The sequence below is a fragment of the Rattus norvegicus genome, chromosome 11, assembly GCF_021556685.1.
Source record: "Rattus norvegicus strain SHRSP/BbbUtx chromosome 11, alternate assembly SHRSP_T2T, whole genome shotgun sequence".
NCBI classification, from domain to species: domain Eukaryota; kingdom Metazoa; phylum Chordata; class Mammalia; order Rodentia; family Muridae; genus Rattus; species Rattus norvegicus.
The window spans coordinates 87,095,484-87,111,353 of NC_141544.1; the positions used below are offsets into that span (position 1 = coordinate 87,095,484).

Below are 15,870 nucleotides of genomic sequence, written 5' to 3' on the forward strand. Positions count from 1 at the left end.
TTCAACATCTTTAGTCATAAGGGAAATGCAAATCAAAACAACCCTGAGATTTCACCTCACACCAGTGAGAATGGCTAAGATCAAAAACTCAGGTGACAGCAGATGCTGGCGAGGATGTGGAGAAAGAGGAACACTCCTCTATTGTTGGTGGGATTGCAGACTGGTACAACCATTCTGGAAATCAGTCTGGAGGTTCCTCAGAAAATTGGACATTGAACTGCCTGAGGATCCAGCTATACCTCTCTTGGGCATATACCCAAAAGATGCCCCAACATATAAAAAAGACACGTGCTCCACTATGTTCATCGCAGCCTTATTTATAATAGCCAGAAGCTGGAAAGAACCCAGATGCCCTTCAACAGAGGAATGGATACAGAAAATGTGGTACATCTACAAATGGAATATTACTCAGCTATCAAAAACAACGGCTTTATGAAATTCATAGGCAAATGGTTGGAACTGGAAAATATCATCCTGAGTGAGCTATCCCAATCACAGAAAGACATACATGGTATGTACTCATTGATAAGTGGCTACTAGCCCAAATGCTTGAATTACCCTAGATGCCTAGAAGAAATGAAACTCAAGACGGATGATCAAAATGTGAATGCTTCACTCCTTCTTTAAAAGGGGAACAAGAATACCCTTGGCAGGGAATAGAGAGGAAAAGATTAAAACAGACACAGAAGGAACACCCATTCAGAGCCTGCCCCACATGTGGCCCATACATATACAGCAACATACATACATACATACATTACAACATACATACATTAGACAAGATGGATGAAGCAAAGAAGTAGGAGCCGGATGTAGATCGCTCCTGAGAGACACAGCCAGAATACAGCAAATACAGAGGCGAATGCCAGCAGCAAACCACTGAACTGAGAATAGGTCCCCCGTTGAAGGAATCAGAGAAAGAACTGGAAGAGCTCGAAGGGGCTCGTGACCCCATATGTACAACAATGCCAAGCAACCAGAGCTTCCAGGGACTAAGCCACTACCTAAAGACTATACATGGACTGACCCTGGACTCTGACCTCATAGGCAGCAATGAATATCCTAGTAAGAGCACCAGTGGAAGGGGAAGCCCTGGGTCCTGCTAAGACTGAGCCCCCAGTGAACTAGATTGTTGGGGGGAGGGCGGCAATGGGGCTCCGGAGGATGGGGAGGGGAACACCCATAAAGAAGGGGAGGGGTAGGGATTAGGGGGATGTTTGTCCGAAAACCGTGAAAGGGAATAACACTCGAAATGTAAGTAAGAAATACTCAAGTTAATAAAAAAAAAAAAAGGTATTTACCTTTTGAAAGCACATAAGCTTAATCTTACATTTTTTAAAACTTATTTTACATGTATGTATCTGTGTGTGTGTTATGATGTATTTATGTGTACACACACACACACACACACACACACATATATTGTGCAAGTGTTCAAACTTGTGTTGGTACACGTGTCTAAGTGGAGGCTCGATGCTAATGCTTCATGCCTCCCTCAGTAGCCTTCTACTATCTTTATTAAGGCGGAGTCACTGAACACAGGGCCTACCAGTGTCAGTGGGTCTAGCTAACCAGCTTCTGCTGTGGATGCCATCTCTGCCTCCCAGGTCAAGGACTGCAAGTGCCCACCAAGCATGAGCAGTTTTGCATGAGTTTGGGGATTAGAGCTCTAGCTCATGCATGCAAGATAGGCTATCTACAAAGTGCAGTGACTTTAATACATGTTAAATAAGGATTACAACCCAAGCTTTATTAGAAATAGTGTATTTCCTTTCATTGTTAGTCTCTCCTTGAGAGCTGGTTTCCTGTATCCTCACCTTGAACATGCTGCAAGACAAGAGTGACCTTGGCTTTCTAATCTTCCTCAGCTTCCCTACTGAGAGATCAACACACATACACCACCATACCCAGTTCCTGTAATGCGGGGATCAAGCTCTGGCTTTCTCTCCCGCTAGGTAATACTTCTACAAATGAGTATAGCCCAGCTCTTATTTGCTCATTTAAACTAATTTTAATGGATACATAGAAACATAAAAATAGACCTATTTTCAAGGTAGCATAGTTCAATACACATGCATGTTAACATGCAAATCTGATTAAATACACCTACTCCCTCTTTTACCTTTTCTTTTTACTGTATTTTGTGGGTGTGCGTGTGGGTGCTTTGCTTGCATATATGTCTATGAAAAGCATTTGTGCAGTGCCCTGAACCTGGAGGGACCACATAGTCAAGAAGGCATGTGGGTGCTGGGAATCAAGCCTGGGTCCTCTGCGCAGGCAGTGCTAGTCACTGAGCTGTGGCTCCTGCCCCCGCATTTCTTTTTTCTGTTTTTTTTTTTTTTTGTTGTTGTTGTTGTTTTGTTTTGTTGTTTAATTAAAATCCAAATTTAATATTTTATTTCCTTTTTTTTTTCTTGGACACTAGATTTTTCTATGTAACCCACACGGGCCTAGAATTCATGTATCCCAGGATTACCATGAACTCACAGGGATACCCGTTCCTCTCCCTCTGGATTGCTAGCATTGACAGTTATGCGCCACCAAGCCTGGCTAAGGATTTTCCTTTTCTTTTTTTAATTATTTTATTTATTTACATTCCAAATGTTTCCCCCATTCCCTGCCCCACTCCAAGAGTTCTTCTTCATATCCACCCTCCCCTTTGCATCTGAGAGGGTGTTCCCCCACATATACACCCTTCCCCATGCCCTTTGCTTCTTTCTTCCTTGGTGCATCCTCTCCCACTAAGGTCAAACAAGGTGGTCCTCTGCTACATATGTGCCGTGGGCGAGCCAAGGTCCAGCCCCTCCATGGATGCTCTCTGGTTAATGGCTTAGTCTCTGGGAGCGTTTCTGTGTGTATGAGTAGTTGCCTACAAGTTTGTATGTAAACCACTTGCACACGTAAAGCCATCAGAAGCTAGAACAGAGCATCAGGTCCCATGGCACTGAAGTTATAGATCTTAGTGAGCCACCACACAGACGGTGGGGAACTAAAGCCAGGTCCTCTGTGAGCCATCTCTCCAGCTCCCATCCATTCTTCATGGGAATGCTTTCCACACTTTCATCTACGGGCTTGAAATGGGCAAATCATAACTTCTTTCAGTCCGTCTCCTAAATACCGAAGCTTCTTGCTCCTATTTAACTATAGATTCATTTCCGTAGAGAGAACTTCCCCTATCCCTCTCCCCTGTTTTCTACAGGCCAACATTCTGTGTTTAAGGCTTCACTTCATATTTTAATCAAACATTCTGGAAAGACGATAAATAATGAAGAAAATAGAACTCTCTCCTCCAGACTCAACTGCTGATTGGTAAAGGTGAAGACAGCGGTCCTCAACGCTGTGATTGGGAGAACACTGAGCACAGTCAGCTACGTGCTCCAGGGAGACTGAATCTGCAACAAAGCAATTAACTGTATACACACACGAACAGAGAAACACACACACACACACACACACACACACACACACACACACACACACACAGGTGTGCACATAAATGCTCTTATCCAGTGAGCTATGTTCTCAGCCCCAACAAATGTTTAAAATCTGAGATTTTAATTTAGAAATTAGTTAATCTCATCTCTTGCTAGCTAAGGCTACAAACTCCTTAAATGCCAAGAAGCAAGCTTGACACAGCAATCTCTCCTTTTATATCCAGTGTCTATTACAAATATCCCTTACATGATTTTTGCCAATGTAAGATTCTGAATAGTGTTTGAAAATAACCATTTGACACTTGACACTAACAACTGGAGATTTTTGGCTTGCCACTGGAAGGACAGTCTTCTCAGACAACTGACATGTCCTCAATAACCCAAAGCTAACTTCCCCATTCTCCTCTCAGGTGTCCTCTTACCGTGACGGCCTGTCAATCTTGGCACGCTGTGTTTCATCACCTTCTTTTGACTTTGAGTGTGCTGACTTTGCTTTTGACTGTGGACAGAAAAACAAACACCAAACAAAAGGAAAGAAAAAGTTTATAAAAGATGTATACCTCAGCAAGCTTTCCTTTAGAGATTTCCAGCTATATTTAGCTGAATAAAGTATTTCTATATACAATTATTCAAGTCAAAACTTTAGACCCAATGGACTAGTACAATTTGCTGGCTAAACAAATGAGTGGACCACAGACACACAGACAGACAGACAGACACAGACAGACAGACAGACAGACACACGCCCACACCGTGAACCTCGCAGTCATGTGCAGACACAGTAAGTAACAAAGGTGCTAGCTGATCAGATCTAGAAGACAAAGTGGATAGAATCTAAATTTGAGCTTTTAAGCTCTTCTCTGTGTATCTGATGTAGAGCAAAGGTTTTCCAGCCAAGCACTAAAACACATTTCACATAAACTTCCTAAGAAAACATTTGTACCAATACCAGTTATGGAATCTAAAAACTGCAAACGGCAGGACACTTGCTAGCAAGATGGTCCTGTTGTTTGATTCATAAAAAGTAAACTATCTTTTCTTGGTTAAAGAATCTAAGCAGTCTGAAATGACTAAAATGTGTTTTGCAAACTTAACAGTATAAATTCAATGACGTGTTTCTCTGTGAAACAACCATGACACATTAGTCATGCATGCAACACATGTATCTTTACATACCAAAATGGATTTTCACAGCTTATCCTGAGGGCAGAACCCTGTTTTCATCTCTCACTTTATTGCTGATTTAAAAATAAAGTAAAACAAAAAAGGCCCTACACTACCTTGCAGTCATAGTCATGTTTCCTTTTGTCCAAAGATGACTTTTCTCGATCTTTGGCTTTCTTGTAAGCTTTTTTTTCTTCAGCCATCAGAAGTCGAGCAATTTCCTAGACAAGACATGGACAATATCATTAAGTACAGACTTGAGATTGTTTTTTCACAATGTAGGGAAACCTTATTAATGTGAACTGACCTCATCCTGGGCAACCTGAGCTGCTCTTATGTCCATATGAGTAGCCTGTGAATCAGAAACACAACACATAACTGGAATCTGTGCTGTCCACTGCACATATCCACTGCACATATCTATAAAATTAACTGGAATTTGAAACCAGCTCCAGGTGCATCCCAGAAGCTGTTGGTCAGTGGCACACTTCGCCAGTCGGTAGAGGACTCTGCAACCTACTCAACAGAATACTTTTAGAGAACCACCAAAACCTATTAATGCAGAAAAGTCAGGATCGCGAGTTCTGTTGCTAATGCTTTATCAATCCCCACAGAAAGATCCAGAAGACCTCCTTTTGCACTGAGCTACATCCCTAAGGCTACGTGAACCTGCAGACAACACCAAACACAAATAGTGCAAAGCCTTCTTCTCCAACGCAAAGTCATAGTTTAATTTACAAATCAGTCACAGAAAGAGATTAATAATGCCAATAATGGAAGATGCCACTTTGAATAATGTACTCAAAGTATTTATTTTCCAATGCAGATAACAGAAACTACAGAAGGTAAACCATGGGTGAGGGGGAGTATATGCTGCTCCACTTCCTCTGTCGTGATTCTCCCCACTCCTATAGAGACACCAGTCACAGAGTCCATAACGCCAACAGTGGACTCTGGAATCTTTACCATGAAACAAGGATTCGGCTCGCGCAGCCCCTTGTTTACCTTTTACCTTATGTACTCACCAAAAGTTCTTCTTCTTGCAATTTCCGGGCAATTTCTGCATCATACCACTCCTGGTCCCTGTGACTCACTCGAGCTGGAGCAGAGACAGCTTCATTTATTCCTCTTGATTTCATTCCTAGAAAAAACTCAATTCAGTAAGGTGAGTCGGGCTATTTTCTGAAAAGAAAATGTTAGGCAAAGGCTTTCCTCTGCCTTCATGTTTAACACTGAGGACACAGCCTCCATGTGTAGAGTGCACCATGGGTACATTTGAAGTCAATGGTTCCTGGGCATCAAAATGCACAACTCAAACTTTTAACAAAATTACTTCCCAAATCTGCCTGGTAGAAACATTTCTCATATAGATTTTCAACATCAGAAAGTCATGCAGAACCAAGAACCAAAGTGAGTCTTCAAAGCACAAACCAAAAAGAAAAACAAAGCCACTAAAAATGAAGAGAATTCACAGAAAAGAAGGTTCCAGAATCAAATTCAATGTGGCTAAGAAAACAAATAGAACAGCTTCCTCTGGGTTCGTCTTGCCTGTACATCTTCCTGCAGAGCAATCAGGACCATCTACAAGTGTGATGAAAACCTGTCAAAAATGGTCCTGCCCACCCTCTGTCTGATACAAAATAAAACATTTGCTCCAGAGCGTCCCCACAGCTTTGACCCACCCATCTACTAATGACATCACAAAATTTTAGGGAAAACAAACCATAGAGGAAATATCAGAAAATGCGATAACCTTAGAACTGTGTCCCCTAAAAAAAAAAAAACAAAGAGACCTGGCGGCCGATTATGCCTTGCTATTCCGCAATGTTACAAGTGCACAGACCCGTCTATACATTTCAAATACGCCAAAAGTTAGCGTCATTTCAAAACTGTGGATACTTTCCTTTGCATGCCTTTGTAAGTTACAGTTAGTCAATGGGATGAATATATTGCCCTCAGAAATAACAAAGCCTTTTAATGGAATCCATAGAACAGGTACCTAGTATAACCATTAGTAAATAAACAGCAAATGGAGACCTAATTTATTCCAAAAAATCTCTCTCTCTCTCTGGAGACCTAATTTATTCTAAATCAATCTCTCTCTCTCTCTCTCTCTCTCTCTCTCTCTCTCTCTCTCTCTCTCTCCCTCCCTCTCTCCCTCCCTCCCTCCCTCCCTCCCTCCCTCCCTCCCTCCCTCCCTCCCTCCCTCCCTCCCTCTCCTACTGGTTGGAGCCACCCACACCTTCTGACTGCTTGACCAATATTAAGATACTGCTTCCACCAACACCATAAATTCTAACTTGTGCAGGATGAGTGAGCCCTTGCTGTGGGCATATATTTTAATCCTTTCTAATGGATTCTTATCTCCAAGAAACAGAATCACTGGCTCAGTATATTATGCCATCAAGATAAGTGCATATTAAAATAATAGCAAAAATACCTCAACAAACTGTTCCCAAAGATATTAACACATACATAAATGAAAATAAATTTGTGGACAGTCTACTTAACATTGTGGTAAATTTAAAATATAGACTCGTGTGTGCACATCTCATGATAAAGATGAAGAGAAAGCATGTCTTTCTTAACTCACACTTCCCAGGACTTGACTACACGGACCAGCACAAATCACCTCTAGTAGTACTGAGTCATACACTGGTCTGGCCTGACTTACGACAGCTTTCCGATTAGTTTGGGATAGTCTCAAGAATAGGGCATATGGAGTTGGGTAAACACACTTATCTGAATGATGATTTGCACGAGCATATTTAGAAAGGCGTATCTGAGTAGGGGACTTGGCCTGGGTAAAGTCCGTGAAGGAGAGTTGTTTTACCACACTCCTACAAGAGAGAGAAGTGTAGTGAGTGGCCTGGAGCCTCACTGAGGATGACAGATTACGCCTCTGAGATTCCATCTAGTGAAATGGTATATGTGCATAAACTCAGCTTTCAAAAGAACCAATATTTCCCACAAGTGGGTCCTTCTATTCTATGGAATAAAATTAATTGAAAATATTTCACTTAAAATTCTAACCAAGATGTAGTCAGATGAATAAATAGTCTTACTAAACTGACGGGATGATAAGATTATAACTACTTTAAGTTTAGAAGGAAAGCAATTCATAACAGAAGTCACAATTTAAAGTAACAGCTCTTTCAGGCTCAATTACACAGGTGATGAGAGTTCACTCAGATCCCTGCCTATCACTGTCAATTCCAAGTCTCGTTTCTTAGACACTTTCAAGCCTAAGAAAGGACAGGCCTCCCCAGTATGGTATGCTACACACGAGAAACGATAAAAAATGTTCTAAATATACTGTGCACTGGAAAGTTACCATTATAAAAACCTAAGTTTTGCCACTATAAATAGAATCTGGGAACTACTTTCAAATAGATGAGCCAACCTAGCTGTCCCTTCTCTCTCCATCTCCCTCCTCCTTCCCTTACTCTTTTGGTGTGGTGCTGCAGACGACCTGGATGGGCAGGCGTTCTACTCTGAACAACACCTCCAGTTCCTACACAGTTACCCTGATTCTTATCTTTTCTGCTTCACATCCTCCAGTCAGGGAACACAAAGACTTCCCCAAAGACGACTTTTTAAACAAAATTCAATATAGTAAGAAAAATGGGAGTGGAGCTCTCACTAGACAGGGTCTAGTAGTTATGCAGTCCTAGCTGTCCTACAACTCATTACGTACACAGACCAGGGTGACCTTCCAGTCACAAAGACCTTCCTTTTTCTGTTTTACAACTACTGTAAACACATAGAGGTGTGCACTGCCACTGAAAGGCAAACTAAAATACTAGCATTGAAGATAAATTTACACTAAGTATGAACTAAAATGTAACTTAATATTTTTGGTAATTGTGTATTATGCAATTTTATAGGAAGAATTTGACATTTAGGGCACATTGCAGTGTATATGGGCTGGAATTTAGAACAGTAAGTACAGTATTTAAGGTTCTGGAAGGTGAGAAGTTAGTCTGTTAACCAAGGAGATGTCACAGACATACACCACAGTGAGCTCCTCTCAGAGTCAGACGCAATTTAACTGTTCTATGGAAAGTCAACCAATCCTCGCTTTAACTTAGCAACTTCATTTCCATCTGCCTTGTCCCACACCCATTCTGCAAATGCTCTTGGACTCAGTGCTGTCTGTCAGCCTGCTGTTTATTAATCGTTAGCTGAAATAGAATCTGGCATATACCACATCTTTAAGAACTCTGTTTTTAACAGCAAGAGATGATTCCAATACCTAATTATTATTTCTTAATGAAATCTCCTGACTGCACCAAGAAGGTTCAAACCCCAACAGGACCTGGGAAGTAAGTCTAAAGATCTGAAGCTGGCTGAGTATAAAGTGAAAAGCACAATGCAGTAATACAATAATCCTTTATTAGCTATAGTCACTGTTTTTAAACCCTGTGTTAACAGAGCAAACATTTACTAAAACTCCAGGACTAGAGACTTTCAGGACACAAATCTGCTTGAAAACCCCGGCACATAAACAATGCACTAATGGTTAACTGGCCCTTAGAGCAAGCGCACTCAAATGAGGGTCACAGAATCCAACCGTGGCCGTCAATGGAACCCTCAAGTGTCCTCCCTACCCCACAAGTTCCATCTAGCAATAGTGTCACTTTCTCAGAAGCCTACTTACGAGCGCTAGCAACTCTCTCTAGCCTCCACGGTCTCTGTTCATGTCTTCCTAACATGGTACATCAAATATAAAGATGCTTATGTGCACATCTTTAAATATATCCATGTTCCTCTGAAGCTTAGACACTGACATAAAGCTCAAAGCCACAATATATGTAGCATTCAGTATAGCTTGCTAAACTACAATTTAATTTTTTCTTATAACAAAGTCCTTTCAACATGAAATATGACATAATAGCCAACCAAGTCTAATGAATATGCAACCTATAAACTAGTTTTTCAATCACAATTGAAGTTTGATTTGACCACGGCAGGCTTTCCTCCATACTTCTGTTACAATAATCTTTCCATCTCTGTAAAACTTAGTAAACATTTACTGAAACTAGTCTGAAGAGTGCTATGCCTACTAAAACTACACACATCATGATATCATGCTACTGTTGGAGCCGCAAGGAGAGCCTTCCCTCAGTGTGTCCCAGGCAGCAGAGTGCACCTCTGTCCCGGGATGGATACAGATGTGAGCATCAGAGGAGCCCAGAGTTCTCGTTCCTACATACGACTAATTTCTTCTCTTTAAACTGTGCTTTTTGACTTTACTTTTTGCATGTGAACATATGGTATAAAAGTATGCATGTGTGTGGTGTGTACTGTGTAATACATGTATGTATAGATTCCAGCAGTTACCTGGTGCTTTTCTCTTGCTTCCTCTCAATTTTATATATTGAAGCCATATTAGTCTCTTGCTAATTTAGAACCATTTCTGGGTAGGGTAGCTATCCAGCTTGTTCCAGAAATTCTCCTTTTCTCCTGAGTATAGGGATTACACGTAGCTGTTAAGGCCAACTGACTTTTTTTATGGATTCAAAAGATTTAAAGTCAGATTTTCATGCCCATGTATGAAGTGCTTCACCCACAAAGCAACACCCCAGCCCTTACCCTCCTCGTTTCTTTACAGATATTGAGAGCTTGTATATCTTGGCACTCAAAACAACTGTAGAGTTAAGGGTGCATATTCAAACAAATGTTAACTGAAAACAATGATTTTTAAGCTTTAATTACACCATTACTTGTAGCTTTAAAATCTTCCAAGTTCACCTAGAACTTATCAGTTATAGAAAATACCCTGCACTAGCTGTCTCCTACCTTGATGCACCTGATAGGGATGATCTGAATGTTTGACACTACTCTAAAAGACAGCCTAGGTGATGTCTCACTCTCAGTAGTTATGATGAGACCAAGAAGACACAGTACTTCTAGTCCCACTGGAACTACACTAGACAAACATATAAGTCAACTACAACCACATCTTCTCAGTTCATTTAAATAAAACAAAATAGCCAAGAGGTTTCAAAGCAGAATGAGAGTATCTGATGCAAGGTTGTGGCAAACAGTGACTAGTACCTGGGATGGGTACTCTTCCAATGTGGCCCTGGAGAAACCCCTAAGAATGCAGCATGCTCTTACTGGATAGTACTGGTCTTTCCTTCTTCCTACAGACCTAAGATCAATCAGACACCTTATATAGTGTCTCACTCCAAGATTCATTTTAAGGACAGAAGGTCAAATTAAATAGAAACAAAGGTTGCTTAAGATGCTTATTAAACTGACTAGCTTTAGATACATGACTTCCAACAGGGCAATCCATTACCTGCAACATGGTGGTGGCGAAGTTCTTTATCCTCTGAGAAGGGAGAAGTTCTGGGCCTATGTCTCCTTTCTCTGTGGTTACCTTGCCCAAGGTCCCTCCCATACACAATTTCCTTACAGGGAAGTCCTGTTTTCTGTGAAGACTTGGGTGAAAGTCTGCCATGGTGTCGAGACTGCTTTTCCCAACTCGGAGTTCCAGGGCTACAGTTAGCTTCCCAGTCTTCAGAGCCAGTCAGAAACACCTCCCCACTGATCTTCGGCAGCGGGGACTTCCAGGGCCTCTCCCGACCGCGCTGCTTCCTTTCCTGCTGCTCACAGGCAGTGTGGACATCATCCCTCCCTCTGCCCCAGCTCACAGAAGGCAGGGGTCTCTCTGACGGATGCTGTTCGTCCAGCTCTTCCAAGTTCTCCTGCCGATGCCTCAAGTTTTCCTTCTGCTTTACAGTCTTCCCATCGTTTTGGAGTCTACCAGATTTTGAGTGTCCAGAACCCAGTTCCCTGTCCCTCCTTGACCTTGACTGGTCTGAGTGGAGGTAGAGGGTATAAAAATAAAAATGGATGACTTAATGAGAGTATAAATTCATTACACAGGGAGTTGGGACCCAATACTAACATATTTTTAGGTGGATAAAATTGCTTTGAAACTTTTACAAATTGAGATTTGGAGATGAATACTGGAATGGTCCATGCATACATAGCCAACAGGTAAAAAGCAAAACTATAGTGAAACAATTTGTATCTAAAAGAATCTGATCATGATTATGAAGAGCTTAGCATGTTCATATTTGCCAGTAACAAAATGATGGACAACAATGCTACTGTATAAGGCCAATGAGCCGCTGGAATAGGTGCTAACAGAGGCTGTAAAGTTTTGTAAAACAGTGGTTTTGTTGTGTTTTTAAATCAGATGAGATGACATCATCACTACAGTGACAGTCAAGAGCAGGCACTGCTGCTTAGTTTAAAATGACTCGCTGATCTCCCCCATGTATCCAGTGCAAGCATGCCCCACACTTGTGGAGCAGACTACATTACAATTCAGTGGAGAAGGAGAACAGAGTGGAGGAAATTGTTAAGAAGTAAATGACTCATATACTGGGCTAATTTTGTTCCTTATTTTAGTAGAATCTTAGCCAGGAAAAAACTACAAGAGCAATCGCATATGGCACACATGAGCCATACTGTCTTGTATGTCTAAAGTATAAGCTATAAATACAAGTTCTAGTTTAAAAATCAAAAAGCCCACCGTGTACATAGGTGCTTTTATAGACTCTTATCAGACCCAAGTACATTATAAAAACAAGAAAACAAATTAGTAAGTACTCTGTAAGGCCACAGTAATTTTAGCATTCTTAAAGTACTTAAATTAACTACACTTCGGAAATAGTAAAAACAAATTCTTCTTCCAAGAAGAGACGCTCAGGTAACTAAGCTGCTCCCTCCTCGTCAGTCGCTGCTGAAACACTGTGGAAACAGTTTCCGTGAGCAGCAGACCTGAGGAGTGTTTGCTGGGCTGGGTGGTTTGACTCCAATATAAGGAAAAGGATGTAAAAATACTGCTATGCATATAAGAAGGAAAGCATGCACTAAATTCAACACTTACCAAGTAACTTCCACTCAATATCTCAGTCTCCCTTTACACTTCCTAAAGATCAGGAAATTTCCTTCAGAGGTGGGTCTCAATTAAATCTGTTCCCTTCGTCAGATATTGTTGAACAGATTTTCTCCAGAGTTCATAGTCAAATTTGTACTTGACATAAGAATAAGTGAAATGTAGCAGTTTTTACAATAAAAACATCTGTTCTTTTAGCATTCATTAACTCTGTCTTGACAACAGATAAAGAATTAATTGGCTACTGCAAATAATTAATATAATATTGACCAGCTATGAAATGATGCCCTCATTCAGAGAAGTGGTTTGTAGTGTCTGTTCCAGCCTACTTACGGGGCTATGTGAGTGGTCCATCATTAAGCTCAGAGCAAAAACAACTATTTTTGTTTGAACATGAATTTATGAGACTATGATTGATTTTTTAATTCCTCCTGAACAGGTAACTGATAGTCATTTTATTTTCTATAGTTTATCTAAGAAGGCATCTTTGAATTGAGAGGAGGAGTGAGCACAGTTGAGAGTTCTACCCTAATCCTTTCCACCCGCTTCTGGTTGGAGAGACACTTAGACGTTCTTGAGACCAAGTTATCTGGCAAATATAATTAATGTCTTCATTGGCAATCTGTGTGTGGTATGAACAGCACACACATACATATATAAATGTATCTACATTTTAAGTGTGTGCCTCCATGTTTCTCACTCAAAGGAAGTTTTGGTTTAAACAAAATGCACATCCATATGTATCTATGTATGACTGTATATATGAATTTATGTATATATGTATATAAAACTTTAAATAAACTTTTAAAATTACAAGTCATTCAACAAAATCACATTATTTGATCTTTTCAAAATTTATGTAGGGGATATATTTTTATAATTTTACAAATAAGAAAAATGCCAGAAGTCAAACTAGAAATTTTCCTAAGAAACTGAAATGATAGACTTCACAGGTTCCTGGGGATATATTTTTATAATTTTACAAATAAGAGAAATGCTAGAAGTCAAACTAGAAATTTTCCTAAGAAACTGAAATGATAGACTTCACAGGTTCCTGGTGGGTGAGAAGCAATAACAAATATGAACATGGTACAAGGCAAGTGGCTCTGAAGAAAAACAAGGATTCACAAATGAATGATTTCTGCTATTTTTGACAAACATCTCACAAATGTTTTGGATAATTTCAAATTTATAATGTATAGTTGACTATTTTTAAGATTAATTGAAGCTTACTACAGCACAAGCTGAAAGGGCAAGCACATCAAAGCACTCTGATTGTTACATAATTAAGGCAAGCATACTGACGCACTCTGATTATTACATAATTAAGTCAAAAACCAGATTAAAAAAGACAGAGGCAGAATCGTAAGAATTGATCTATTGATCGTGTGTTGGGAAAGAACCCTCACATAGAGCAGATACAGGTGGCTTCGTAAAGGTAAGATGAATGGCATACTCTATGAAATCCATCTTGGTGGAACTCAAAGGCATATAAATGGCTCAGAGTAGCCAACATTTCCCTTTCCTTAATACTCTTGATACTTTGAAACAAGCATATATTCCACTCTCTACAATTTTATAAAAGTAACTAAAATAAATATAATTTTAGGGATCCTGAAAAGAAAAACAAAACAAAAAACAAAAAGAACAAAACAAAACAAACCCAAAAAACAAAAACCATAAAATGTTTAAATAGTCTCCTTCTATAAAGACTCACCAACATACCAGTACTACAATCCAAATACACGGGTTTGATCAAGTTAGAATTAGGGTTTTAATACAAGGACCTAAAATGGACATTTTAGCTGACTACTCCGCTATCCTCATGTTTTTCAGATTTTAAAATAGAGGGGCTTAAAAACGGACTCCAGTGGTAAAGCACACTCCTCCAGAGGACCCAAGTTTGACGCCCAGCACCCACAGGGTGGCACACAACATCTGTGACTCAGTTCCAGGGGCTCTCATACCCTCTTCTGGCCTCCATAGGCACGTGCAGTACCTTGAGTGCAAAACATCCTTACACATAAAATAAAATTTTAAATTTTGAGTTATTTTGTTATATTGAACATACTTTGAGAGCAAATTTAACAAATAAAAGCCGCCACCATTAAAATCCTGCATTTCTACGATTTGTTTTGACACTAGTGACTAATAAATAATTTTATACCTCCTAGATCCTATTACATAAAACATTTTATACCTCCTAGATCCTATTATACAAAACATTTAGTAGCAATTTTTTTCTTTGTGTAAGATCCAATATATAATTTCAGAAAAAAGAGAGTATAATAAAGATAGCTATTTAAAACAAAAAATGTTGAGCTTATGAAGGAAGAAATCAAAATCAAGCTACTTTCCAAACAGGCCAGAGAGATGACTGCTAATTACAGTCTTGTTAGGAAAAAACAAATGGGGGGAGGGGCAGCTGGGCAATTTTATTCTCAAACTACAATAATATCTCTCTCTCTCTCTCTCTCTCCCTCCTTCCCTCCCTCCCTCCCTCCCTCCCTCCCTCCCTCTCTCTGCTTACTTATTAAAGGCAAAGGTATTTGTGTGATAGAAATTTTTAAAAGCAGCTGGTTTTCTAAACCCTCTAGGATCATCAAACTGAAAATTTTTACTCTCTAGGCTGTCTTTAGTTTTGGTCACTAGTATTTCTGCAAGTATAATGTTCAAATCAAACCTCAAAAATCACTAACATATGGAACTAGAAATTCTCTTCAGTTGACAAATCTCTGGAGGAGATGAACTAAGCTTTGTGTTTGCAAATGTTCTGTTCCCAACACACTTTGAAGAGAATGTGCACCACCACAGCGTCACCACCACCACACTGAACAGCAGGCACTAAAACACGGTCTTCAGAGGGGGTTCTTTCCCTCACCAATCACTCTGTGCAGTAATCAAGCAGCAGAGGAATCAAGACCAAGAGTAAACAGTGAATTTTCCAGTTTGGTACTGCAGGTCATCAGAGGAAAGAAGGGTGAAGAAAGCTCTTTTACCCAATGACTGATGCATGATGCACCTTCTGTACTCGAAAAGCAGTGCACTGCTGAGATTTCTTTGAGGAAAATGATACCTCTAGAGCCACACCCACCATTTTCTCTACCACAGTTCTGTACTTAGGAAGTAGAATAACCCTACAATGGCTTTATCACAAGGAGTGCATCAGTGTCACAAAGCCATGTTCAAGTTCTAAGTCAAAAAGATGACCGTCGTAAATGCGAAATATAGTCATTCATTAAAATAAAATAAAATATAAATTTTAAAATCAAATAGAACATTGCCACGAATCTAAATTGGACTCAGAGCCTGAGGATAAGAGACATGTCTCTGAATCCCTCAGCTGACTTTATG

At 40.0% G+C, this 15,870-nt stretch overlaps 1 protein-coding gene across 2 annotated transcripts in view; it reads right to left on the reverse strand.

Moving 5' to 3' along the window:
* Ccdc50 (coiled-coil domain containing 50) overlaps window positions 1-15,870 on the reverse strand; it is a 62,301-nt gene that overhangs the window by 13,117 nt on the left and 33,314 nt on the right. The window contains 5 exon segments of one of the 2 annotated variants that reach the window (NM_001401395.1): window positions 3,857-3,933; window positions 4,715-4,819; window positions 4,906-4,950; window positions 5,624-5,739; window positions 10,906-11,427. In NM_001401395.1, the coding sequence (NP_001388324.1) occupies window positions 3,857-3,933; window positions 4,715-4,819; window positions 4,906-4,950; window positions 5,624-5,739; window positions 10,906-11,427 (865 nt within the window). 2 annotated transcript variants of the gene reach the window in all.